The sequence below is a fragment of the Mauremys mutica genome, chromosome 5 (genome assembly GCF_020497125.1).
Source record: "Mauremys mutica isolate MM-2020 ecotype Southern chromosome 5, ASM2049712v1, whole genome shotgun sequence".
Lineage (NCBI taxonomy): Eukaryota > Metazoa > Chordata > Testudines > Geoemydidae > Mauremys > Mauremys mutica.
In genome coordinates, this window is record NC_059076.1 from 25244031 (window position 1) to 25271861 (window position 27831).

At 41.4% G+C, this 27831-nt stretch overlaps 1 protein-coding gene across 1 annotated transcript in view; it reads right to left on the reverse strand.

The window, feature by feature from the left end:
• The window catches only part of FAM13A (family with sequence similarity 13 member A), a 202432-nt gene that overhangs the window by 53325 nt on the left and 121276 nt on the right, over positions 1-27831 (reverse strand). The window contains exon 8 of the mRNA XM_045017748.1: positions 10895-10936. Coding sequence (XP_044873683.1) covers positions 10895-10936 — 42 coding nt within the window. The remainder of the gene's footprint in view (positions 1-10894; positions 10937-27831) is intronic.

Consider the following 27831-nt stretch of genomic DNA (forward strand, 5'->3'; position numbering starts at 1 on the left):
GTTTCAGAGTAGCAGCCGTGTTAGTCTGTATCCGCAAAAAGAACAGGAGTATTTGTGGCACCTTAGAGACTAACAAATTTATTTCAGCATGAGCTTTCGTGAGCTACAGCTCACTTCTTCGGATGCATAGAATGGAACACACAGACATGAGATATTTATACATACAGAGAACATGAAAAGGTGGAAGTATGCAATCAGGAAGAATCTAATCAATTGAGATGAGCTATCATCAGGAGAAAAAAAAACTTTTGAAGTGATAAGTAAGATGACACATAGAAGGTGTGAGGAGAACTTAACATAGGGAAATAGATTCAATTAGTGTAATGACCCAACCATTCCCAGTCTGTGTTTAGGCATGAGTTAATTGTATCTAATTTGCATATTAATTCGAGTTCAACAGTCTCTCTTTGGAGTCTGTTTTTGAAGTTTTTTTGTTGCAAAACTGCCACCTTCAAGTCTGTCACTGAGTGGTTAGAGAGGTTGAAGTGTTCTCCCACTGGTTTTTGAATGTTATAACTCCTGATGTCAGATGTGTGTCCATTTATTCTTTTGCGCAGAGACTGTCCGGTTTGGCCAATGTACTAAGGTTTCTTCTATCCTTTCTCTTTAATATTTCTCCCACCAAACCACTGTAGCTTCCCTGAAGAGACCTGATGCCAGCCGAAAGGCTGGAGCACTCATGCTCCTCAGAAGGCAAGCACACTGTCGCTTCGCTGGTAGCAAGTGGTAGGGAGAGGGAGTTGAACTGGTGTGAGGAGGTAAAATAAAAGTGACACAAAAATCAGTTTAGGAAAGCCACACAACAGCACACGTCTCTACAGGTCTAGAGGACAGAACTACTGCAAGCCTACATGTTGTAGATAAGCCAGCATGCTGCAAGGAATTCAGTGCATCCCCACTAACCAGCTTGGTGTGTGTAAATTAGTGCAGTGCATCCACACATGCCACTCCCTGCAACTATGACTTCACCTGTGCAATCTGACTTCTACCCCAGACACAGTTCCTCAAAGGATTCACATACCATGAAAGCACATGTATATTTGGCAGTCTATTCCATGTATACATGGATGTTATACCTATAATAATACATATACAGTTGTATATTTCTAATTAATACATTTATCATTTGTATCATCTTATTGTATTTAATATTACCCTTACACACACACACACACAAAGTTGCATAATACATGTAATTTCTCACAAATGTGTAACTGCCACAAGTGTGGTTGTACTTTAACTTTACATCAAATTTCTGTACTTCCTCATTTCTAATATTTACATACAACACATATCAAATATTGATATCTAACACACACACATTCACTTGCCCTTTATCTCATCTCTCTTCGTCCTCCATCCCTAATAAGCTTTCTGTTTCAGGGTTTTTGTGGGTTTTTTTGTGTGTTTTTTTTTTAAAGACATGGGGTCTGAAAAGGAAAGGACACTTAAGAGGATATTAAACTCAGAAAACAGCATTTTCCTTCACATTATGCCATATAATTCCAGCAAAATTACTGTTGTGTAAAAATGCAAACTCCTGTTTCATGACTGTAGTCTTGAGCTCTTCCTTCCATTTGTTTACTGCTGATATTTCACGGTTTGGGCAGAATTCTGAAGGTTTATGGGGGAATGATTATTATTCCCTAAAACTATTTTTTGCCTTTTATCACTTAACTTCATTTAAACTTGGGGAGAAAGGATTATTAGAGCATGCAGTTCCTTCTTCCAGGAAAAAAGTAAATAAAAATCAAATGCAAAACAGCGCATAAAATTCCTAACATTTTCATAACTTCCACATATATTGAGTAGTGATTTTAACCCATAACAAAGGTGACCTCATCAACACTGATTCAGTTTTAAGTCTATTAAACCTGCTATTTTCTAATGACACATATACATATGGCAATTATTTTGGGGTAGCTATTAAAATATCTACTAAGGGACTGTAGGTTCTATCTGAGAGCTATACAATACTGATTTTAAAATTACTTCATGGACATAGAGAGCATGACGTAAATACACCCCCACCCACCCACCCAACCCCACCCCACCACCACGTGAAGAGAAAGTACTTTAAAAAAAAGCTTCATTAGCCCTTTTAAATTTAGAAACTAACTTTTTCTTGGTCCTGTGATATGTTAATGCTCTTTACTGGGCCTGTCTCTCAATAATAGTGGGATTTTGAAGGGGAAGTTTTCAGATACACTAAATTTCTTGTAATTCCACAGTAATTGGCTTTCCATGCTATTTAAGTTTGAAGCTTAATTAAAACGCACTGCCAAATTGGTTCTATTCTGTACCATTAGCCAGGAAGTTAGGCCATTTAAAAAAAAATATCTTGATGGAGTAAACAGAATTATGAAATAGCTTTAGAATGTTAGGCACAAATGGTATGTGTGTATTACTGCCTATGTTAATAACCTCCAGTAAATACATGGAGATATTTAATGAGAAATTCTCAAAAAGCTAACAGCAAAGAAACACTTCTGGTAACAAATTCCTAGAGGTTTGCTGAACTTCTTGGGTGGCTGAAGTCACTTGGTCCTCAGCTTCATGCTTCACAAAGCACCCAAAGGCATGCTATGAATGCCCAAAACACATTACTTGCCATGTCTTACTGCGTAATTAATTGCCTCTAAATAGCAGCTTTGTTCATTAAATCAGTGAAACAATGTGAACTCATGTCCGGCTTGGTTAATAATTTTCTCCTTCTGTGTTTGACGCCTTGATATATACAGTCGATTATTTTCATTACATTATACTGGACTTCTACTGCTCCACCCCATGCCCCACTGACATCATTTGGAGAGTTATCCAGTTCTGGGACTTCATGCTCCCTCAGAACCAGCCAAGGCCACAAATTCCTGACAAAAGTCTTGTTTTAAACACCAACCCCTCACTGACCTGCTCCCACAACCCCTTCATACTTCTTTCCCTAGCGGGGGAATCACCAGAGTGCCTCAGTGTTAGCTTACACCAGAGGTGGGCAAACTATGGCCTGCAGGCTATATCTGGCCCGCGGGACCATCCTGCCCGGCCCCTGAGTTCCCGGCCCCTCCCCCGCTGTCCGCCCTCCCCGGGGGTTTCAGTGCACTGCACCACCAGCGCTTTGGCCCACCACTCCTGCCGGGCAGCGTGGGCGGCATGGCTGGCTCCAGCTGGGTGGCGGGGCTGAGAGCTCCTGCTGCTTTGAGCGGCATGATAAGGGGGCAGGGGGGTTAGATAAGGGGCAGGGGGTCCTGGGGGCAGTGAGGTGACAGGGAGCGGTTGGATGGGGTGGAGGTTGGAGGGGGGACAGTCAGGAAGTCCCAGGGGGGCCTGTCAGGGAGCGGGGATGTGGACAGGGGTTGGGGCAGTCAGGGGACTGGGAGTGGGGGGGTCGGATGGGGGGTGGGGGTCCCGGGAGGGGGCAGTCAGAGGACAAGAAGCGGGGGTTGGATGGGTCGGGAGTCCTGAGGGGGGCAGTCTGTAATAATGGAGTAGTGCTAGAAAAATGTAGCATCTGTTGTCCGAGATGGACAGGGACTTGGAGGATGTGGGCCATGAAGTAAATCATTTTTTCCTATGCATGGGAGACGTTCCTTGAGGTGAAGGGTACACCTGACAGAGGCTGTGTCCATGAGACTATTTGCAAGTCTAGGGAGCTGGGTGTAAGCCAGGAGTGGGCAAAAAAGGGCCACATCGGGGTTGTGAAACTGTATAGAGGGCCGGGTAGGGAAGGCTGTGCCTCCCCAAACAGCCTGGCCTCCGCCCCCCATCTGCCCCCTCTCACTTCCCGGCAAACCATCAATATCCAGCTATGGTACATAAAGGCCAAATCATTCAAACCTGGGTGCCTAAAGGTAGGCCTCCAAATTCATATTTAGGCACCTAGTTATGGGCATCTGACTTTTACAGGTACTGAGCAACCCCAGCTCCCATTGCTATTAACTCCAATGAAAGGAGGCGGGAGGTCGTATATACTGTTCCATTTAGGCCTATTAGGCAAGTGGACTGATTTATTTCTGTTACCATTCAATAGACCAGTTTTTATTAGAATTAGTTCCAATCTCACCTAAATATTACAAAGCTGGGCACGTTCATTGTAAGGGGCTTGATTTTCCTTGTACCCAAGGGCAAAACAGGAGTAACTTCACAAAATTAATGGCGTTCCAGTGGGGTCAAACTGATGTAAGAGGAGAATCTGATCCAAAGGATCTGTTAGCAAAGAAAAAGCCTTCATCACTTGCTCGATCGTTTCTGCCTCCGTCTCCTTGTTTATTTATGTTATTTTTAAATATTGCAAAGAAACTCTGACACTAATAAACTGAAAGCTGGAAATTACAATCAGTGTAGCTTAGAATTAGGCAGACTGAACACAGCAATGCTACGGAGAGGCATGCATCTCGAGATAACTAGTTACTGGTTGGATATCTATCTTAAAAGATCTTGAGTATGATTTTACATGTAAGTCATCAAGGTAAAAATACAGGGTGAAATTCTCATCTCTGCTCTGGTACCTTTACACCAGGTAAAAGGGCTGGAGTGGTGTAAATGGGCCCTAAAAACCCTGGTTCTGCCTTGAGGAGGATTCCCCTCCAATGTAAGCACCGCAGAAGACAGCCATAAGGTTGCCCTCTGAGACCCCCATTACAAGGCCAGGAGTAACGGGCCTGCGGGGAAAGGGGGATGGAGACAGGAGGGGGGTTCTGGGTGGGGGCTGCAGCACACAGTACTGTGGAGATTCTGGGCAGGGGCAGCCCAAGGAAGCAGCCATAACTTAGATAGGGCCTCAGGGCTGTCTAAATTATGCCAGAGTCCTCTTCAGCTCCCAGGGCAGCTCAAGACTTAGAGGTTTCGTAGGTGGCTTAAGCCACTTTAGCCACACCCCACTTGGTCTACAAGTTCTCTAAGAGACACAAACATAGAAAGTCTACACTGGAAAAAAAAAAAAGGTGTGTTCTTAACTCAGGTTAACTAATTTGCGTTAAATTAGCAGCAAAGACCCAGCAACTTGGCTTTTAACTCATGATCAACCCCAGGGAGCCCTGCCCTCTAGGTTTTAACTCACACGGTTAGCCTGAGTTTAAAGCCAAGTCTCCCTCTCTTCACTGCTATTTTAACCCCAGTTAAGAACACACTTTTTTCTGCAGTGTAGACACTCTTAGAGGCACAGTCCAGAATTTCACCTATTGTCCTTTGCTACAATAAAGCTACCAAAAATGTGCAAATGAGGGTGATTTCATTTTGCACTTGGTCTCACACATTTGTCATGGCTTCCACAGAGGTCACAACTGGAAAAGTTTGGGTACCACAACTCTTTACCTCTTTAATGAATACTAGTCTTTTAATCTAAACTGAATATACCCTGTCATGATTTTGAATTAAACTTCCCAATATCTGCACCTTGTGCAGAGTATATCATTAACCTATTATTGCATTAGCCACATGATTGATGTTACTCAGGAACTGAAAACCTTCCCCCCCATCTCCCCTGCAATAACAGAGGCACTGCAGAGCAAAATGTATTACTGTCAAATATTAAGAATTGTAATTAGAATTAGTCAGAACGTACCATACTATAATCTTGCACACGACTGGCTTTTCCCTTCTGCCCCAGGGAAGGTGCATTAAAAGAGCATGGAAACATCTATAAATTTAATCTGAAACATTAAAAATATTTTAAAAGCATACAGTGTTGCTTTCTGGCCATCAGTAATGACCTATAATTACCAGGGTCTCAGGCTATGGAGAGCTCAGAACTTGGAACTAATGCTATCATTTGCACAGGGGGTTACTTATAATGCACATCCTTTATGCAGAGAAACAAAATGTTCAAAAAGAAAATGTAAATGAAAAATGATAACCAAAGGAAAATTACAGTAGAGGCAAACAAGTTCACTCTTCTAGCAAGGCTGCTTGAGGAAAAATGCAAATGAAAACAGTTTCTAGAGCTTTTTAAAAACAGAACAATTCCAAAGTCTAGTTGGTACATAATTCCTCTGGTTTAACAATGGGACTTTTCAATGTTTAAATGAACTAGAAGACATTGGAATCGGTCTAAAAATTATTTATTATCCAGAATCGTAATGCTAGGTGCTTTCTCCTTTACAGTTTAAGGTATGTAACATACCTTGTGTTTTGCCTAGAAGTTACAATTCCATTATAAGAAATTTGCTTCATGCTGTAATTTGATGTACAAATCTTCAAAGCAGGAGAGGATTGTTTTTTGTATATAAAATCTGAAAATGGTGATGTGCTGCAAATGCCTAGCTATGTCCAACCATGGTATGGACTTGATTTCAACCTTCTCTTAATAGTTTCATATTTTTGAAAGTTCAAATACAACACAATTAGCCTTACCTTAATGTGGTATATTGTATTTGCACGGTTATCTTAATGTCAGGAAAAATGAATCCTATGAAGAATAGCGATTCTCCTTTGCTTTTCTTATATATGCCTCTCTTTATCCCTTGTTCTGGTATAATCTCCTGTGGCTGGTGCACACTGGCACCTACCGTTCAAAGCAGAGATATCTGAGTGATGCAAGTACCCTGGCTAAGGCTAGAACTCTACTGGAGTGGAGCAGTAAGTATACAGAGATCTACACTCCAGGCTTCTTTCCCCGCTACCACTTTCATCTACTGCACATGCAGTGGAGCACAGAACCACCAGCCCAGCAACATTTTGTTTGTTAAAAGGGCCCAACACTCAAAGGGGCCTGACTAGCTAACATTAGGACTCTGATTCTCTCAGGATCAGCCCCTTAAGTAACAGCCAATAACTCTACAAACAGATTTTCAATGTCGTCCTGAAAGGCTGACATCAGAATAGACACAGTAAATGTCACTGCATGACTTGCCCATACGCACCACACAGGCTAAGACTCTTGTCAGTAATGCTGCACTGATAAGACCATTTCTCTTGTGTAACAGGGGACAGATGTTAAAGAGAGAGAGAGAGGGAGGGGCATTACCACAAAGAAAGAGAACGATGGGATTGAAAGGAGAAACACAAGGATAACACTGGGGAAAACCACCTGATGTATGAATGCAGTGTGTGCAGGGCCAGACCCAAAGTCAATGCAAGTTTTGTCACACACTTCAGTAAGAGCTGGGTTGGGCATGGTACCATTTCAATACAGTACTCATCAGTGGTGCTGGAAGCCTTTTAATAGCGGGGAGTGCTGAAAGCCAGACCCCTCACCCCTGTCTGTGCCCCCGCACCCCACAGCTGGGGCCGGGAGCAGTGACATGTCTGGGGGGGGGGGCTGGATGGGGTCAGAGGACAAAGGCTGGGGACAGGCACGGGGCCAGTTGCAGAGCCCCGGCCTCAGGGCCAGCGGCCCGGATCCTGAGAGCAGAGTCCTGAGAGTGGGGGGGCCGGGCACATGGCCAGTGACCCCGTGTAAAACCTGAGGGTGCTGCAGCACCCCCCGCACCTCTAGTTCCTGAGGCTATGGTACTCATTAGTGAGATAGCCCTGCATCTCAAAGCAGCCCATTAATAGTAACTCATGAACCATGCTATTTTCTTTTTCCATTCCTTTGGTTTACGTCAGGATATACCCACGGAGAAATTTCTTTAAAAACAGTCTATATGACAGTGTAATTTCTAGACCATACACGTCACCACAGATCACTATTACCTTCCATTAGTTCATCCCCACCAGGCTGGGCACAACTGCCCTTACTTGGAATTGACTTTGCCAGCTGCTATTTGTATGTGAAACTGCGTTATCTAACACAGCTGACATTAGCTTTCCTGTTGTATAAGCTAAGTGGTCCAGAGCACTCTGTCTTATGTAACAATTTCAGTTCTAACATTCACATGGCTTTCATTATGAGACATTCTGGCACACAGATACCCTTCAAGCACGAACAGGTCTGTCGCATCTTACGCTGGGGTTACGTTCCGCAGTCAGCGCGTAAAGCACAAATCACGTATAGTTAAAATTACATTGAGTGTAAGGGTGGGCGGAATCGCCCGCACTACAGGTACATTATTCAAATTGTTGTTTTTCTTTTTTGTTTTTGCCAACCGTGTAAAGTGGAAATCATGCATGTTAAATGCGCGTAAGATGCAACAGACCTGGACTTCTAGGACAAGCAATCGCCAGTAAGGTTTTCCTTTTCTTTTATTATTGTAATATTCACATTGCAAGGTATTCAATACAGCACCGCTGAGCAAATGAACCAGATCTTCTTGATCAGGCTTACTTGAGTTGTATTCTCCCCCGTTGCCAGTAAAATCCCCCAAAGATGGATTTTTTTATTAGTATATTTTAATAATAGTGGGTTAAGAACAGTTTTGATTCACAATAACATGTGGAACATCATTTAAGTACTAATTCTTGCCCTTCTTTTTGTTTGTTTGAAGTAAGATCAAGGAAAATAAAGTTGTTTCTCACTAGTCAAGGATTATGAAATACAGAATCAAGTAAAAGAGTTTAATAAAAACATCATGACATTCGCAAAAGTGATAGAATGTTCTGCTAGTTGGCAGAAGCCAAGTATTACGTAGCATTTGGAATATGAACAGCTCTTGTTCACATCCAACCAGCCTGTTACATAACGGTCTGCATGAAATTACTGTACTACAGTACAAACCCAGAAACAACTATACGCCTAGCAACCCACATCCCTATGTATTTACATTAATTATTCAACTGTTGCATCACATGAATAAGGCTGCAGACTACGTAAGCTTGGTTAACAGCAAACCAGGGCAAATAAAATGGACCACCAGACAGACTTATGCACTGATTCAAAGGGCTCCCCCGGCCCCTTGCACGGAACAAAGTTGATTACAACACATGTCATCTGCTTCCCTGGAGCAGCAATAAAAATGGTAAAAGTCACATGGGAAAATCTGCCACCCACCACAGGAGGTCTGAACTGAAAAAGCACCAGCCGCTGCCCAGCCTGCGCTGGCTCCCCTGCCAAATCACCTCCACCTGGCACCCAGCCTAACATTTACGCATTTCTGATGTATGATAAATAACAGCAAGAGTTACAAGCTGTTGGTTTTATTTAACAGTAATTGCTTCTCAGTGTTGTTACAAAAGAAACAAGCTAGGCACGAGGGCTGATATCACAAGGTGTGCTACCCCCTCTTTGTTCTTATTTGCCATTTCTTCAAACTACTTATTGGCTCTCATTTACTCCTCTTCAAATTTGCAAAGTACATCTTCCCATCCCATAGAAGTCACCCCCCCTTCAGAGCTCTCTCATCCATTCCCATTAAAGCCAAACCTATACTTAAGAGACCACTTGAATCTTTCTAATTTCCTCCTCCTAAGAAATACTGTTCCTCTAATCCCACAGAGTCCATCCTTCCCTCTAATAGGCTTCTTGATTCTTCATCAATAACTCCACTCAAAACATCCATCCTAATCTCTCTTGATCACTCCAGCTCAAATGATATTCTCCTGGATGTTCTTTCCAGGAGATTTCTGCTCTAAGGGAGGTCACTGCTCTCACTAGGTCCCAAATCAGGAATGCACTTAGGCATGTGCTTAGTCCATCCCTCTTCAGAAAAGTACAGGCTTAAGAGTTTTCCTGAATAGGGATGCTTTCATGAGTTTGATCTTAAAGGAATATACACTTCATTTTTAACAGAAAGGAAACTCGAAGGAAAACAGTACGGTACATAATTAGTAAGAGTCCTTATTATATTCCCTCCACCTACCACAACCTCCAGGGTTAGTTAGAAGGAAGTATATCTGTTTCAATTTTTGTCCAATGATCTTTTATTTTTAGCTATTGTAACAATATCTACAAGGAATTGTCTATTTTAGAGTAAAAATAAAACACAGCATTAAGGCGTAGTACAGAAATGAAAATGCAATGAGATGTGGGGAAGCTGCATAGCATGGATGCTACAGGTATCGATGTTAGGGTCTGATCTTACTTACATCTTCATTAATGAAATTTGCAGATGATGCTAAAGTGGGTAGAGTTGCAAACACCAGGCGGGATACAGAGACAACAATAAAGGAAACTAAAGAGGTTAGAAATATGGGCAGAAAATAACAAAAAAGAGATTCCACAAGGAAAAATGTAAGATAAGGAAAAATAATCTGGAACACGTACACTAAATGGGAGGGAGAAACATGGGAATCGGTAATTCTGACAGAGAGCTAGGAGTGAAGTTTCTAGGCAACAACTAAAAGGGGAAGGGGGAAATACAGTGAGAGTCTACCAGTATCAGAGTGTAAACACCAAAGAGGGAGGGGAATTATTCAGAGGGGTAGACAGAGACATAGCTTGGAGTGATGGGCTGAAATTGTGGGCTACCTAGCAATCTGCAAATATATCTCCACCGCTATAACAATCAATAAACCACCCCCCAAACACACCTTTTAAGATCTCTGAGTCCTACACAAGCCTCTTTCTCATACAGACAGATGGTAATTCTCCCCTGAACAGGCATGTTTGGAAGTGAGGCATTTTCTTATTTTCCTGCACTCGCTTCCTGCACTAGCAGGAAAGCTGCCACTGCATGGCTGCTAACTTTCAATCTGATTTCTGGGGCAGTGTAACTATGTGCTGTCTCTTAATCAGGGCTTGTGGCAAAGCTGCCATTGAGCTTGTACAGTAGGAGTTGTTTATAATGAATACTATCTAATGAATGAAGTTATGTAAGCAACATGAAAATCAAGTTCATCCGCTAACTGAAAAGTTTACTAGTCTGATGTTAAATCAAACCTCACGCCCACAAGCTTTCCATCTTTTTACATCTCAGAGGATTCACCCACCCCACTGGCTGCTGAGGTGATCGTGACAGTAAACAATAATCTCAGACTTGATTAGAGACTGTTGGCACATTTCCGGCATCATCCCCAACATTATGTTAAAATATCAAGGCCTTCCCACACAGAGAAACCAACCAAAAGGAGGAGTAGTAAATACCTTAAATAGAAGGGTGACATGGGCCGCTCATCTTCTTGGGAACTAAAAATAAAACACATTTTTGAAGTTAGTATGTAGTTCTGTTCTTTATTTGCAAGTTAATTTGTAGCAAAACATTTGCTCTTTCAAAAACAAGATAAAAATAAAACACCATGTGTCTGGCCCAGAGGCTATATTTAATGCATGTATTTTGTTCTACAATAACTGATGGAAGGGAATTTTAAATTATAGTTCTAAAAGTCATGAAATCCCAACTAATTTTCCAGTGATCATGAATGTGGAACAATCTGCTGTAGAACTGTCCAGAGTCACTGCAGTTCTGCAGCACTTCAGGGACTATTCCCATAGCAACAATATAGAAATTCTGCCAACAGAATAACAGGGCCTTTTGCTTCGCGTAGATCCAGAATTGAATAACCTGCTAGTAAAGGTAAACAGAAAAGCTTCTGTTAAACAAGGAAGATTATTTAAAAACATTTAAGATGCCAATTTAGTAACTAAGTATGCGAAGAGTGAAAAATTCCAGGCCTGATTCACAATGCAATATGCTGGTTTTACTCTACTTAAATGAAACTGAGTTGCACTGGTATAAAACCGGAGTGGCACAGTGGTGAGTCAGGCCTCAATAAAACTCAATCATTTTAAAAATAAATACAGATGAAAAAAAGCAGTTCCTCCTTGACTTGAGTCCACTGAGTCCCTGATTTGAGATTACTGGCCAAATTCAGCCCAGGTCCGACTCCATTGATTGAAGGACTGTGCTGACAATTAGAATCAATTTAGCACTCAAGGATTCTCCTCTCTGAAGTGTTGTTCAGTGTTTTGCCTTTGTATTGTTTAAAGGCCCGTTTGTTCTAGCACCCTGATCCTACTTACATTTACACATGTTCTTAATTTTCCTGCTGCGAATAGTCCAAGCCAATAGGACTACTTCCAACCGTAAAGTTAAGCACTTAAGTGTTTGTAGGATCAGGGCCTAGAAGTCTAATTGTGTCAGGGAACAGTTAGAAGTGTCTACATGTTTACTATTTGTAGCGTGGAAAAAAAAGATTAGAGACTCATTTCAAGGAACTGTGTTGCTGTCTAGGTCATACCTAGTCAAGACACTGAACAGCAATTCAGTGTTCCCACTTCAGGAGTGGGATCTCCAGATTCTAAAGCAGATTGAACAGTGCAGGAAAATACTGTTTCTGGTATTATCAACTCCTATCCACAGATTGTAACACCCTCCTCCAACATGGTTATATGATCATCTCCTAGCCACCATACAAACGCAGTGTTAGAACACAAACTTCCTTAATCAAGCCATACAAAAATAAATGTTATGGTCAGATGCATAGGGTAGATAGGCACTTAGATTGTAAGTCTTTGGGGCAAGAAACTTGCCTTACTCTATATGCATATAGGACATGATCCAAAGACCACTGAAATCAGTGAGTCTTTCCAATGTCATCAGTGAGCTGTGAATCAGGCCCATTAAGAGCTGTGTAAATTTCAGGGTCTGTATAAATTATTTTAAACAAAATAAATAATCATAGTAAAAGATTTGAGAAACTCATGTGCACTAGAAACAGAGCATTTATAGTCTTTCCATTGTTTCAGAAGCTTGATGTCAGGAGATCACAACCAGGACATGGGTGGTCATGCCCAATGGTCAGAGCCAGGGGGTAGCCAGGCCTCGAGGTTAGCGTGGAGCCAGAGTCAAGAATCGAGACCTCAGGACACACCCGGGAGCATGGCTGGGAAGCAGAAGCTGAATGCCACAGCCAAAGGGTGAGCCAGAGATATGGCGAGAAGCAGAGCCAGGGGAGTCAAGGATGGAGAAGGGCAGGTATTGCAGTGGGCACAAGAACAGATGGGAAAGGAACAGGCACAGGAAGCAGGACCATGGAATGTGTGGAGCAGCCAAGCAAGCTCTGGCTGCTGCTGGGTTAAGTAGTAGCTTAGCTACACCCCTCACCCAGTGAGGAAGTGCAGTCAACCAGGCAGCCCCTGCCAGCTGTGCCCAGTGTGTGGCCAGGAGACTGATCCTGCTGCAGTGGCTCCCTGTCCCTTAAAATATCATCAGCTCTTGAGAGGGAAATACAGCACCGTGGACTTGGGTCTTATCAGATAAATCAAGAGAGAAACTGACTTTGTTATATGAAAAGTACTGCTGATGTTTACGTTTACACACGGCTGGCCTAACACAGCTTACACTGAGTTAATTGAGTTAGATTTCATTGCAGTCTGGGTAAGCTCCCATGGCTTTAATGGGAGCAAAGCTAGGCCAGAACTGAGGAGTAGCAAAACACCTACCCCAACTCCATGACTGGTCTGAGTTGTTAAACAGTGTAAAGTCGTACATTTACAAACGTATCTTGGTACATATCTTTAAGAACAGAGTAAACGTGAAAAGAAAGTCTCTGTGGATTTGTTGGTATAGGGCCAAACACTGTACTCTGACATACATCAGCAACTCCCTGTGGAGTCAAACGGAAGCTGTCTGAGCATCCAAGAGTTGAACTTGACCCAGAGCCAGCTACATACAGCTTTCGTAAGCAAAATCTGCCTCGGGTTGTATTTACTGACTCTAGCCAATGCAATTACAGCCCCACCATAAATGAACACCAAATGTATCCATAAACAATTAAAAAAAAAAACCAGAATGAAATCACGCCAGCATAGAGAGAGTACTACAAGCATGTTTCTGCATTATCCTCTTCATTCCCCATTGAAGTGCAAGTAAGGGAAATGTCTAGACAAGATGACAGATACTGGTGTCACTAGATATTAAATAATCTTCATGATGAAATGACGGCTCCATTCTCTGAGAAAACACCTGTGTTTTTAGGTTCCTCAGTGGTCTAGAATTCTCAGGCAACATAAAATACCACAGAGAAGGGAATGGAGGCTACTGTTGAAGTTATGAGATCTGGCAAAACCCAGACTGACTCCTCTGTCGTGCAACACCAATGACTCTGCAGCATTCCCCTTCGTCTAACCGATCCAACAATTCAACCATCCATGGAAATGTTGTTGTTCATATCCATAGATTAGTTCTACATTGCTTGGGCAAGATTATGCTCGACTTTATATGGGTGAGCAAGGGAGAGGGGGAAGAGAGGGTAGGTGCAGTGGTTCCCCCACCTCCTGCACTGGCTGGTTTAGCTGTTCCTGTAAAGGGGAGCACACAATGCACTTTTCAGAGGTGCTGTGTAATCAGGCTCCTCTGTGCTAACTGTGTCAAGTGGCTTAGTTAGCAACTCTGTGTTTAAGGTGGGAATAACACCACCTCCCAGGAGTACTGAGAGCAATAGTTAGTGCTTGTAGAGTACTCTGAAGAATTAAAAGAGAGTCATGTAAGTGCCAATTATTATTATTATTGCTTTGTAGAAGACAAACTACAGCATGTGTGTACATAACACATTCTACAAAGACAAGCATTTATAACAGAAAGAAGCTAATCACAACAACATACGCAGTCCTTATGTGTGTATATTAATCTGTGGCACATTCTTTATTAAATCAATAACGTTTCTTATGATTCATAAGGCCAGAGGCAGAGTTTCCATCATTTACTCATTACACTTCAATAACATAACAGCTTTACTTATAGCCTGAATACCAGTACAGTCCCTATGGTCTAAGCAGAACATAAAAAAATAAAGCCGAAGTGCCGAACAATCCACAGTGCTGTCAGAACTTCTAAACATCAGTGTAATTTGGTATGACAACATAAAATGCCTTTCTGTCTAGAACAGACACCAACTTCATCACAACCACACACATTGTCTTCCCCTATCTTAGGGCTACTAGTTAGTTCCCAGGTCACAGAAAACATTACAATGACATTAAAAGGTCAAAATGACTTTCTGATATAGATATCCACTCTAGATTTTTTTGATGGGTTTGTTGGAGTGGTAGCATTAATAGAAGTTGCTGTTTGTTTCAGTTATCATATTTTCATTTGATTGCTAGTAAAATCATTGCATTATGAGTTCCATTTAACAAATTTTATATGTACACAAACATATTCACCACTAGATATTTTTGCAAAGTAAACCAGAAGAAAAACTATTCTGACAGCATTAGTCGGGGGCGGGGGGGGGGGGACCATTTCATTTAGCTTATAGAGTTATGAATTTTCACAGGCTAAATAATAACTTTAAATGCTTTATAACTGTCTATACCCAGCAGCACTAACATACACCCACCTCTGGGATGAATGGTGGCAACTTATCATGTCACAGCACCTTCACAGGGAGAGGGGAAGACTTTGGACAGGAACACTGGTGTTACCCTAACCTTACGAAGTATGCTATGGTGCTTTGATATCCACAAAGAGCAGGTTCTCTCCGTTTCTAAGATCTATTCCAAAAAGCACATCCTCCCCCTGACAAGTGCATGTTAGTCACTTGATCTACTGTGCACTGGATGGTTGAAGACCTGTGTAAACCATGCTCAGATTTGAACCACTGGTTCCATGTAACCTAGGCATTCCCAAAATCGGATGTTAGACCATCAAGCCCCCTGAAAATCCAAGTAAAATTCCCATATATAAATTTTTTAAATTTAAAACTACATTTTGTAGCCTGCTGCTGTAAGGTAACACCTTGTTTACACAAACACACAAATTGTAGCACGAGCAGAATTGGGAGCATCATACAAGAGCTTTTAAACCAATTCCTACCTACTTTAATGCTTTGAAAAATCAGATGCGAGATATAAAAAACAAACCAATAAACATAATAAAAAATAAATAATAATTGGAGATATACCAATCTCCTAGAACTGGAAGGGACCTTGAAAGGTCATTGAGTCCAGCCCCCTGCCTTCACTAGCAGGACTTGCCCCAGATCCCTAAGTGGCCTCCTCAAGGATTGAACTCACAACCCTGGGTTTAGCAGGACAAATCACTGAGCTATCCCTCCCCCAATATGATTTAAACCATAAAGGGTTATCTTCCAGTCGTTATGCCATAAAAGTAGGATGGTAGTGGATTTAAAAGTATTTTGCACAAGGCTCCTTTACTGCCAGCGACACTAAAGATGTTTCCTAAAAGAAAGATCGCTGACTGGCACAGGGAAACATTTTGTTCGGAGGGATCCATCATTAATGACACACAGCAAAAAGAGTTCCTCACCCTGCAACCTTTCAGAACACAGCCCTGAACAAAATGCTTGAAGTCCTTAAGAAATCTTAAACATTTAAGTGGACTGCACCGTGTAATAGGAATTCGACAAGGACCTTTTCAGAAAGAAAGGATTACTTAGCACTTACCACTGTAAAACCAAGTCAACTGCTTGCACAGTGGTAGAATGAGTGAGCAATTCTAAAGTTAATTTCTGGTATATTCTAGACTTCTATAGTCCTCAGAAGAATATTCACCCATTAGAACCTGCTAGTCCTTCTGTAAACTACAGAACACACGTAGAAAATAATAACTATTGGGTTTTCGGTTGTAAACTATGATTTTCCACTCCCACCTCCCTGTTAAACGTTACACACTATTTACAGCCACAAGGCACTGAATATATATGGGGAGGGGAGAAGTGATTTAAGTTAATAGTTGTCTGTTCAGCTGCCATGCACTGGCATGGCTAAGCAGTTGACTGGGGAGCAGAGTGGACTAACTCTGCTCCAGACAGGTATATGTTTCCCACAATTAGGATTTTGAACAGACATGCATGGCACTTTCAGACAATCCTTCAAAAGGAGGCAGTTTCTCACTCACCCCTCAGCAACATCTAAATCCTGACCATGTCCTTGCTGCTATAAAAAAAAAATAATAATCTCAATGCATTTATCTTTAGTTGTCCTTGCTGCTAAAGAAATGTTGCAATTCCGGTCTCCTACTGAGCTGATGAAAAAAAATCTTATTTGAAAGACTGGGAGAATGCCAGTAATGTTCCCTAGCTGTTGTAACACCTAATAGGAGACACGATCTTTAAGCAAATATTTTTCTTATGGAAAACACACAAAGCATTATCCATAAAGAATAAAACAAGATAATATTTAATTCAATAACATCCATGAAGTTTGAACTGTTTATTGATACACTGTCATAATCCAAAACAACACTCTTGCACTATATTTAGCCAGCGGTCAATAGCCTGGCAGGAACTGTGCCATGCAGGTAACACACTGTAAGGGATGTATTCATGAACTCTGACTCAGGTCAAGTCTGAAGATGGTTATTGTTTTTTCTGACAAAACTGACCAACACAGAGAGAGAGAGAGAGAGAGAGAGAGAGAGAGTGTGTGAACTTAAATTTCTGAATGCTTATAAAATACAGAGCTGTACCATTGCTTTCCCTGGGCCTTCGTAAGGGTGGACTGCATTGGCTCCCCAAAGATGTTCCCGCCATCATATGGCAAGTTCTTAAGGTTCCACTGTGCCTCTGGCTGAAGGCCAAACATTCACAGCCAATGCATCTGTGAGTATCTATCCTGGAAGCTATTTCCCTTCCTTTTGCAACATGGTCATTACAGGTAGGCTGTACTTGCTGCTGGCCTGTGTTCATGCTCTCAGTGAAGAGCATTTTTTTTTAAATATTCCTCATATCTTTTGTTGGATAAAATAAGAGAACAGGCGAGCCTTTCCCAGAGCTTGAGCTAATTCTTGTCCATTTGGACTGATCGTTTTTAATGAGGGTAACCAGTACTGAGGACAGATAAACTTTCCATCCCAGGATATCCCGGAATCCTGGCCCCAGGATGCCAAATGGCCAATCTTGTCCTTGGCTACAGTTCTCCACAACCACACCCTTGTCAGAATGGGAGCTCTACAAAGGCTGGGAAGGACCTTTATTTTAATCCTTCGTTTGTTTTAAATTAGAATAGTTCAAAATGTACTTTGACTGAAAGGTCAGTGTTTTGCACTGGAGACAAAGAAGCTAGACATCAGCAGGGTATGCTACTCATCCAAGGTCATGTTTTCCTACGGCCATGCCATAGACTGCATGTTTGTTCTGTCCCCAAAAGTTAGATAAAAATAAAGGCTCTCCTTTCCTCTCCATTGCATTTCAAAAAGCTATTCTGGACTGCAAAGTAAATCAATTTATTTTTTGTCACAACACTATCTTTATGGAAATAATGTTGTTGCTACTTTTAATACAGCCAAACGGAGGAGCCATGGAAAAGCCAATGGTATCAGTTTACTACTGGTATCTATGTTAAAACAGGTTTTGTTATTTTGGGCTCAACTGGGAGATCTGCTATTCTGAGACCAAAAAGGCATCACAGTCTAGTTTTCTTCCTTCCATTCAGAATGAGCATGTCAGGCTAATCTACATGTGTAAGAGACAGCAACACTTTTCATTTGCAAAAGATTTTAGTGGCACTTTTTGGTTTTGCTTATTTTGATATTCAATATTTATAAATCTCTATAGAATATTTCGTAATGAAGTTATTGGAAACAAACAGTCCTCACAAAAAGCCGGTATCTTATGGTATGGTAGTATTTTGCACCAAATGTATAAGTTTTCCCCACAGATTCTTCAGCACTCCATTATTTTTTAAAGCCGATGTGGTTTGAGTGAAAGGTGCAAGATTGAAATACCTGATTCATCTTTATTGCATGTGATTTCTTAACATCACAACTGTTCCCTTGTACTCCCCTCCTCCACAACCCTGGGCGAAAGGGAAGGATTGCTAATGAGAAATATTATCAGGCTCTTTCAGGTTCTTTGAAGAGAAGAAGCTGCAGACCAAAAACATTAGCAATAATACGGAGGTGGGTGATGGAGAAAAAAAGAAAGGAGAAGGCATAATAACTAGTAGAAATAAAATCCAGTTTCCTTTATGCAAATAAGAGGAAACAAGTTTAACTTAATGTTGTAACACAGCTGTTTCAGCACACTGAGTGGTCACCATTAAAAATCAACGTTTACTTCAGTTATTAAGAGATATCATTGTGATTTCCTACTTTAATTACAGAGGGGGTGCTGTGGTATTTCAGAAACCACTGTATAGTAACTGTTGGCATGTCCTGACTTTTTTTAAACAGAGACCAGTGCTCTTCATTAGTTCTGTGGATGCCCTAAAGATCAACTTTCATATCCAGCAAATTTCAGAAAGATTTTATGTCTGTAGCACTTCTCTTCCCAATGGCCTCAATGCAGTAAAGTACTTAAGGACGTGTATAACTTTAAGCATGTCAGCAATCCCACTGAAATCAAGTTAGGAAAATAAGTACTTTTACTGACTGGGGCCTACGCAACAAAGCATTAAGACAGCTATTCAATAACAGTTATCTTTCTTCTAGACCCATGCCACATATATATATAATCTAAAAGGCCCTTAACAATATTTCAGCGACCAGCTTGGCATTGACTTAGAAGGTCCAGAGGAGGCTCCTACTCTATGTTCCACAAAACCTGAGCTTTTCTCTCAAGGTGTCTCATCCAAGGGTTGACCCAAGTAGACCCTGCCTTAGCTTGTAAGATTATGGCTTGTGGGGGTATGACTGCAGGCTGCGAGGAAGGCAGGATGACCTCTTAGTATGAGATCTCCATATTAGATATCAACGTGGGTGAGCCTCTGTGTTGATTAAAGCACTGATTTATCTGGCATTAAAAAAATGGCCAATTTTATAACAAAAAAAAGAGAAATGTGCAGAATCAGTATGTCATACCACTGAGAAGGTCTTATTAGCTAACCTATGTCTCAACAACAAGACTCAGGCATCAGTACCAAGTCTATAATGGGAAGTCATTCTCTTTTAACCCTAGAGAAAGCCACTATACAGTATATGCATGTATCATTTAAACCACTACTAAGTATCTACATGTGCACTGCCTGAATAATATACACTGATTCCTGAGGACAAGGAGATGAAGGACTGCAGACTCAATAACAGCAGTGACACTTCCTTCAGCCTGGCCAGGGTTTTGCTGTATATTTTGCCGGTGTTCTCTCATTACAAAACAGCGGTGTGGAAAGAGACATTAATTTAATAAGGCTACCATTTTGGGGCAGAGGTCACAGTTTTCAAGGTAACCGTGAATTTGAATGAAGTCCATGACTCATCAGCAGTACCTCCTATCCCACAGAGCTCGGCCTGGCTCCCGTTCCAGGCATTTGACCTGGCCCACTCCGGTTTGGCGCGTCCACCCTTCCGTAGATGGAGACAGAGGGGCAATGAGCCAAATTTGATCGGCGTCGTGACCTAGCGGATGGGATTGCAATGCCACTCAGATTTGGCCCATCTGTCTCCATCGATGGAGTGGTGCTGTGACCATGTGGGCCCTGTTCCAACACCCAGAGCAGGGAGCCAGGCCGAGTCCCAGGAGGCAGTAGCCATCACAGAAGGGTGAGTGTGGGTGAGCTTGCTCTCCAACACCCCCCTATGGACTCCTTGCTCCTCACTTTCCCTGACTTATCTTTTTCCTCACACCTCTGCTCTGAAATTTATTAAAAATGTCTGTGACAAAACTCTAGCGCTAATTATAACATAGCACGATAAGCAGAGTGGAACCACCCCCTTCCCATTGCAAACTACAGTCCATATTTACATTTAACTTTGTTTATTTGTATGTGGTGGAAACTTATGATTGTGGAATTCTGTACAATTATTTTCCTCTCGTATCTTGTTATATTATTGATAGGTTTGTCTTTGTAAGCTGCTGTAAATAGTATTCGACCCTGTTCCTTCCTTCCTTTTTTTTTTTTTAAGATTAAAATTAGTTGAGGTTTATGATTAAAAAAAAAAAAAGAGAGGGCAGCATTTTGTCTCCTTATTTGCGGTTTGGCAACGTTCTCCAGTAGGATAAAATCAGAAAATAGGTTAGAAAGAGGTGGAAGGAATGACTCCAAGTGTACTCCAGCCAAAGTTGCACCCTTTCCTAGAATTTAACAGTGGCAAGTTGTACAATCGCTTACACACACACCTTGCATAATAATGGAACAAAACTGACTATAACTGCAGGCTTTTTTGTTTCAGGATTGCTTCTAAAATGTTGATGGGTGTCAAGTGAACATTGTTGAGAGGCCCAATCTTTCAGTATAAAAAACTAGATTTTCTTCTCTAATCTGCCGATTCTGGCAAGAGAAAGTGATCAAACATGGTTACAGATAGCTCAAGTTAACAATACTATATTTCATTCACAAAGTTTATCACATCCAGAATATTTATCACAGAAAAAAAATTGGAGGCAAAGCTTAATACATGAGAAGATTTACAGATCAGATTGCACTTTAGGAGCTGGAAGCCAACTCGCATTGGAGTCAATGGAAAGACTCCCATTCAATGGTTTCAGCGAGCACTGAGTCACAGAGCTAGCAGATCAGGCCTGGGACTTGAAGTCAAGAGATATGGACTGTATTCCTGGCTCTGTCGTGGCCTTCATATCTGACCTTGCTCACGTCATTTATTATCGGTACCTCAGTTTCCCCTACCTGTAAAATGGGTTTAATAATTCCAACCTCCTACCCCCAGAGTTAAACTGTGAAGCTTATTTCACTAATGTTTGTAAAGCACTTTGAGTTCCTTGGAGGAAAGGTGATACAGAAGTCCAAAGGATCAATATGATTTCATCAGGCTTATCTTACAATATGACTTTCTGATCAGCTGCTCATTGCTCTGAAAAAGAAAAGCTAAAATAAACAACCTGACTACAGTTCCAACAAGAAGAAAACAAACTAGAATAGTAACGTTTTACTCCAGCTAAAATACAGTTGTACTCATAAAAACAGACCGTAAATGAAACAATCTGATTGGGAACGAAGGGAGTTCGGCATCACCAGCAACCCAGTTGGAAATCATTAGCCACACTCATCAGCCCATAAAAGGGTTTAAAAATATCTGACATGGTTTTCTTACTCCTTCCTCCAATTTGTTTATTTCTGGCAGAGTGTAAAAACATTAGAGGTCACTGGACTGCACACAGAATCTAAATCACATACATGGCTCGCTTAACGGCCAGCTCCTTGAGCCTGAGATGTGGCAGGTACATTTTGCAAAAGCAGCCTCATGACGTCTGTAATATGATACATACACTCAGCTAGAATAAATAAGATAAAATATGAGTCAATAGTACTGCTAATAAGATAACTTAATAAAATGATGTTACTGTTATTCAGAAGAATACTTAATGTATTAACTCAGCAGTTCTCAAACTGTGGGTCAGGACCCCAAAGTTGGAGAAACCCTGTTTTAACTAAATGAAATGAAAAATGTCATTGACTGATGCTGACTTTGAAAAACAGGAATGTGGTAAGTGTTTTGGGAACAGTGAAGTACCAGCTGCACTCAACATTCCATCTCATGTGCCACAATAAAGTGCGTCCTGGGCACGCATACTGTGTTTCTCTCTTACAAAGACAGCATGCCTAGTCACATACCATTCCTTAGATAAACATCTATATAAGGTATGAAATGCATATGTCCAGTACACATGGTTATGTGCATACATAATTATATAATATTATGTGATATCTAGACAGACCTTCCCCTACATGAATATCTTGATTAGAGCTGGGCAAATTTTTCAGCTGAAACTTTCTTGGCTGAAAAATGGAGATTTGGGTCAACCAAAACATGTTGCTAACATGTGTCTATTTTGCCAAAATGCTTCGGCTGAAATGAAAACAAAACAAAAATTCAGAAGTATTAAAATGGTTCATTTTGTCATTAACAAAATGAAATATTTTGATTTTTCGGGCTAGATTCAGATATAGATCAAGGAACAACAGTTGTGGACATAGCACAGACACATCACAGAAAGATGGTCTGTGTCCCCAAGACCTTACAATCTATTTTGTGCTTATGAGCCCCGGTCCACGATGCAGAGGTCCATCCACACAGATCTTATTGAAGGATTCAGGCCAGAATTTGGTGGTTGCTGGGAAGAGATTTGTTTTCTGAAAAGGGAGAAGGGGACTAAGGCTGTGGCTACACTTAGCGCTTTGAAGCGCTAAGTGTAGTCAAAGCACCAGCTGTACTCCACCTCCCTGTGGTGGGAGCCGCGCTCCCAGCGCTGGGGCTTTGACCACACTGGCGCTTTGCAGCGCCGCAATTTGCAGCGCTGGAGAGGGTGTGTTTTCACACCCTGCTGCAGCGCTGCAAATTTGTAAGTGTAGCCAAGCCCTGAAGCTCATGGTACAAGTGCTTCCATTTGCTAGTCTGTGGAGTAGCACTTGAAGTTGTCATTAGCTTGCCTATCAAATAAGCCAATGGGAGCAGTGCACCCAGGAATCTAAGGCTCTGTCTTCGCTGCTGAAAAAATTATGTTTTACCACAGGATACTGTAACACACATCAGCTCTCCAGCTGCAAAGTATTAATGGTGCCAAGGCACTGCAGTTTTATCACGAAGTAAACTAAGCAAGGTCAACACCCGGTGCCTTGTCTCCGTTAGGATAGGTAAGACACAGGATAGGTAAAGCACAAGGATCCCACTGTAAACCTCCCCCCCCTCACACACACCCCTTTTCTGCAGTGAAACGACAGCATAGACAGCATAGAAAGACGATATTAGGTTAGGCAGTTCTAGGAGAGAGTGATGTTGTAGGGTGCCCGCAGGACTTTATGTGCATCTGCCTAGTTAAGGGAAATTAGGGGGGTGTAGAAACCAAGGAGATACAATATTCATGTGTCTATTCTAAACTGTTACTTTAAAATAGGAAACCCAAATGATTCTACACAACATGCAGTTTCATCACCGACTAAGAATTTAAAAAAAGCTTCCTTTTTAATCAACTGCATTATTGTTCAAATACATTGCATTTATAATTGCTCTCAAGTTAATCATTTCAACTAACAGAAACAAGGAGCATAGTCAAGGCAGCCCTGTGAATAAGAGCTACTTTCCCCAGCAGAGCACACCTTTACGGTCAAGAGGCTGCTACAGGGAACACAGTAACAGCCATTGGTTCTGACAGTGAGAGAGACAGTATCTTGGAACTGAAATCAGCACAGTGAATATTCGATCCTGTAAGGCACAGGCAGTATCTCTGTTTCTCTGCTGACATCAACATGAAGGCCTCTTGACTGCATTACTGCAAAACAGAGCTGCCTGCATACGACTGATTCTCCATGTTCCACAGTACATTGAGTCCAGGATCAGGGCAATAAGATTTGGACATCAAATTCAATTACTATTTATCATTGCAAAGAACATACAGCAACTTCAGAGAAGCTGTTAAAATAACAACGCTAACTCCTTAGAACAATGTTGAAAAAGCATGATCACTCACTTACTGCATTTACTGGTCTTTAGTTTGCATTGAAGGTGACTATTCACCATATTTTATTGAAGAGGGAGGCAAACACAACATTTAGAAAATTAACACACCAACCAGCAAAAATATTAATAATGACACAATCAAGGGATTGATTACATTTCCCCCTAACTGGTTATATATTTCCATGTTAAGAGCCCAGTAGCAGTTTACCCTACACTGTTTTAGCACAGGCACACATCAGCACACAGTGCTAAGGAGCTCTGTGTCCAGGTGCTATCTTTCCCCCTTTCTAAGGCAACTACAAAGGAGAATTACACCTGACATGTATCTGGGTGAAAGTATTCAGAGGATCAGGGCATCTCTAGTTGTGTTCTGTCAGTCCAGCTGTTAATTCTTCATTCCTGCACTTCAGCTATACATTACTGGAAAGGGATGGGAAACCCCTATCAATCAATATGAGATAAATTTACAAAGGCAAAAAGGGCTTTTAAGCACTCAAATCCCATTAAAAGTCAATGGGATTTGGGTATCTAAATCTCTTAGTGCCCTTTCAAAATACCTGTGTCATCATGGTAGGCTCCCCGGAAAGGAATGGGGTCATTTTTGTACTAAGCACTGAAATCAGGGGCGCTGGAACAGTTTTTATAGTGAGGGTGCTAAGAGCCATTGAACCAAACTGTAAACGCTGGATATAATGGAAACCACTGCAAGCCAGGGGGTGCTGCAACACCTCCCGCACCCTTAGTTCCAGCACTTATGACTGAAACCTTCACACAGAAAACAAAGCAAAGATGTGGCTCTCATGCTCCAAAGGACCGGTAAGGAGCTGGTCAGACACATCCTGTAAACCTGCCTCAGGAATTCTAGAAATTCAGCTATTTGCTATAAAGAATATGCAACTAGGTTTGAAGTGGAGGAGGTTAAGGAGGCAAGTCTAGTATTTTACATTGAGCTAATCAGGAATAAGACAAACTTTTAAACAACTACACAAGTTTCGCTCAGCAATGAAAAGAAAATGATATCCTGTAAACTGTCAGAAAAAAAGTCATCCATACATAATATACAGTGCTATTACAATGCACAAGTACTACTGCCATTGCATCACTTCAACCCTGGTACTGATTAATGTCTACATGAATCCAAATAATAGCTAGTAAAAAAAACCCAGCAATATACCTTTGCAGAGGCATGATTTCACAAGCCATTCCTGAAATGAAAGTCTATATTGGTAACATACAACTGTTTCTTCCACAACCGGTTTTTCTCTGCAGTGAAGGTCTTCTCACACTACCAACAGTGCATTCCTATTTGCTAGCCACAGAGACAGGCGCGGGATTACCACTGCACTAGGCTACACAGAGAAAACTCACTGGAGAATACAGCAAGCTACTATCACCCAAGGAAGCTAGCGAAGTACTGTACCCTCTCCAAACTTCTCCGAGTAAAAGTAATGCTGTCTTATCTGCTGCTTCACTGTGCTACAATATGCTGCTGCTGCTGCAGTACTCTTTGACCTTTTGTTCCAGAGAAGCAGCTGAAGCATCTAGCCAATCAGGAATAGCAGCTGCAACAGTTCTGTCTGCCTACCTCCTCCTCTTCTGTGGGCTTGCCATCCTGGTAACTTGAAACTTTCCCCAACAACGATACCACTGCTGAGGCTGACAGTCAGAGGACACGCAACCAATGGCTGCTCCTGAGAAAAGTACACGCAGCCTCGTAAGGAGACAAAAGGTTCCAGTAAGAAACTGCATTGACACGAGGAAGTAATTGCTAGTCAACCAGACTAAGATCACCAGCAAGATTAAAAAAAACCCAACAACACAGTTATCATCAGCAGGAGAGAGAGAGAGAGAGAGAGAGAGAGAGTGTGTGTGTTTAAATTGACGTGACTACGCGAAAAGGCACAAGAAGTTTCTCTAGGGGAAACATTCTACGTGATCCCTGTGCATGCCATGCCTGCTTCTATTTCCTGTCGATATTTGTTTTCATCCTGCTGCAGGCATGTCTGCTGCAGATTGCAGTACTGACTCCAGACCTGTGACATCACGTCAGGCACGTAGCTCTCGCTTCTTGGGGGAGGACAAGAACAGAACATCTTTTGATGCAACCCCTTGCGTCTTGCTCTTAATAATCAAAGAGGTGCCACCAACTACTGGGAGCCAGCCACATACACACAATCAATGAATGTCAAACCCAAGCAAGTTGGAAAAACAACTGGTTTCTAATGACTAAGGGATTGGATGGGTCCTGAGTCACAGTGAAAAAATAAAAAAAAATGTGTAGCTTTGGGGGTTTAAACATAATCCAAGGGAGATCTGAATCCAGTTGTACTGAAAATGCAAGTTACAGCTGTTGAGCCATTAAGTGGAAGAGATTTTTTTCTTTCAAGTGAATTTTGTGCAAGTCAAAAGCGCCAGACTGAAAGCCCTGGTGACTGAAATCTATTTGTCCTCAGAACAGGCAAAACATGGGAAGTAGCCGCACTTCAGTTATTCTTTAACTATATACAGCACCTAACACAGAGAGCACTAATTTCAGTTACTGTCTGTAGGTGCTACCACAAAGCAAATAATTAATAATAATATTAATGTAGTGCATAAAGGCCAACCAGGTTAGGCCCTCTTAGTCTACAGTAGAAAGGATGCTATACTAGCAAACCCTCCTAGTCTAGATGCAGCTTATACTTGCAAAAGGGTGCTTTTGCTGGTAGAGGTTATACCAGTTTCCCGAAAGAAATAATCTACAGTGGCAGAAGTACTGTTATATTGGTATAATTTCATTTACACTAAAGCTGTTGCCAGAATAGAAATGTCATTTTTATATACATCACTCCTGAATCGACACTACTGTACTGGCATAAATTGCTAGCACAGACCCAACCTTAGAGGCTACTGGAAATGCTACATACCTAAGCAAGATGCCAAACTTATATCCTTTTTGTTTACAGCACATATACAATTTAATGAAACACTGAGCAAAGCCTCTTGCCTAATTCCCCATTACTGAACTAGAAGTTTATTTGTGTTTCAAAAATGTCATCCTGAGTTTTAAATGAGTGACTAAGAAACATCAAAAATACAATGATCTATTCCAGCCATGCGGACAGCTCCATGGTGGAGCTGTGCGTCCTAGTGAACTGAACTAATGGTATAAGACTGAGATACAACCAAACTGTCTCCCTTAGACACCTACTAGCTGCAAAGGGATTCTCAAGGAATCACTGCTATCTCCTCAGCAATGTGTGCCAATGTTTCTAAAGACATTTAGAATGAACCAGCCCAAAGTGATCTCCCTAACCCTTAATAATGACCACCATTTATTATTTGTATTGTGGTAGTGCCAAGGAACCGCTGTCATGGACCAAGGCCTGTACAAACACAACAAAAATATGGTCCCTGCCCCAAAGAGCATAAGCTTTAATGCCAGAAATCAGTCTCTTAATAACAATGGACCAAACTGAAACCTAGTATAAGCAAGTACGACTCTAGTAACTTCAGTGGAGTTGCATCAGGTTTGAATCTGGCCCAGTGGCTTTTTCTAATGTAAACATCCTTCAGTGTTCAGCAATTATATAGAAAAAGCATCAAAATAACTGAATCTTTGCAATAAAATTGAGCAGATATTCTAATTACTTGTACATTTTTTCTAATATTTTACAGTATATACAGTGACTGCTGTTGATATAAAAAAAGATCCTAAAGTGCTTTAGTAATTAGACACATCTCTGAAATGCAGCCATCTCTGACGCTGAGGGTAAAAAGCACACATCAC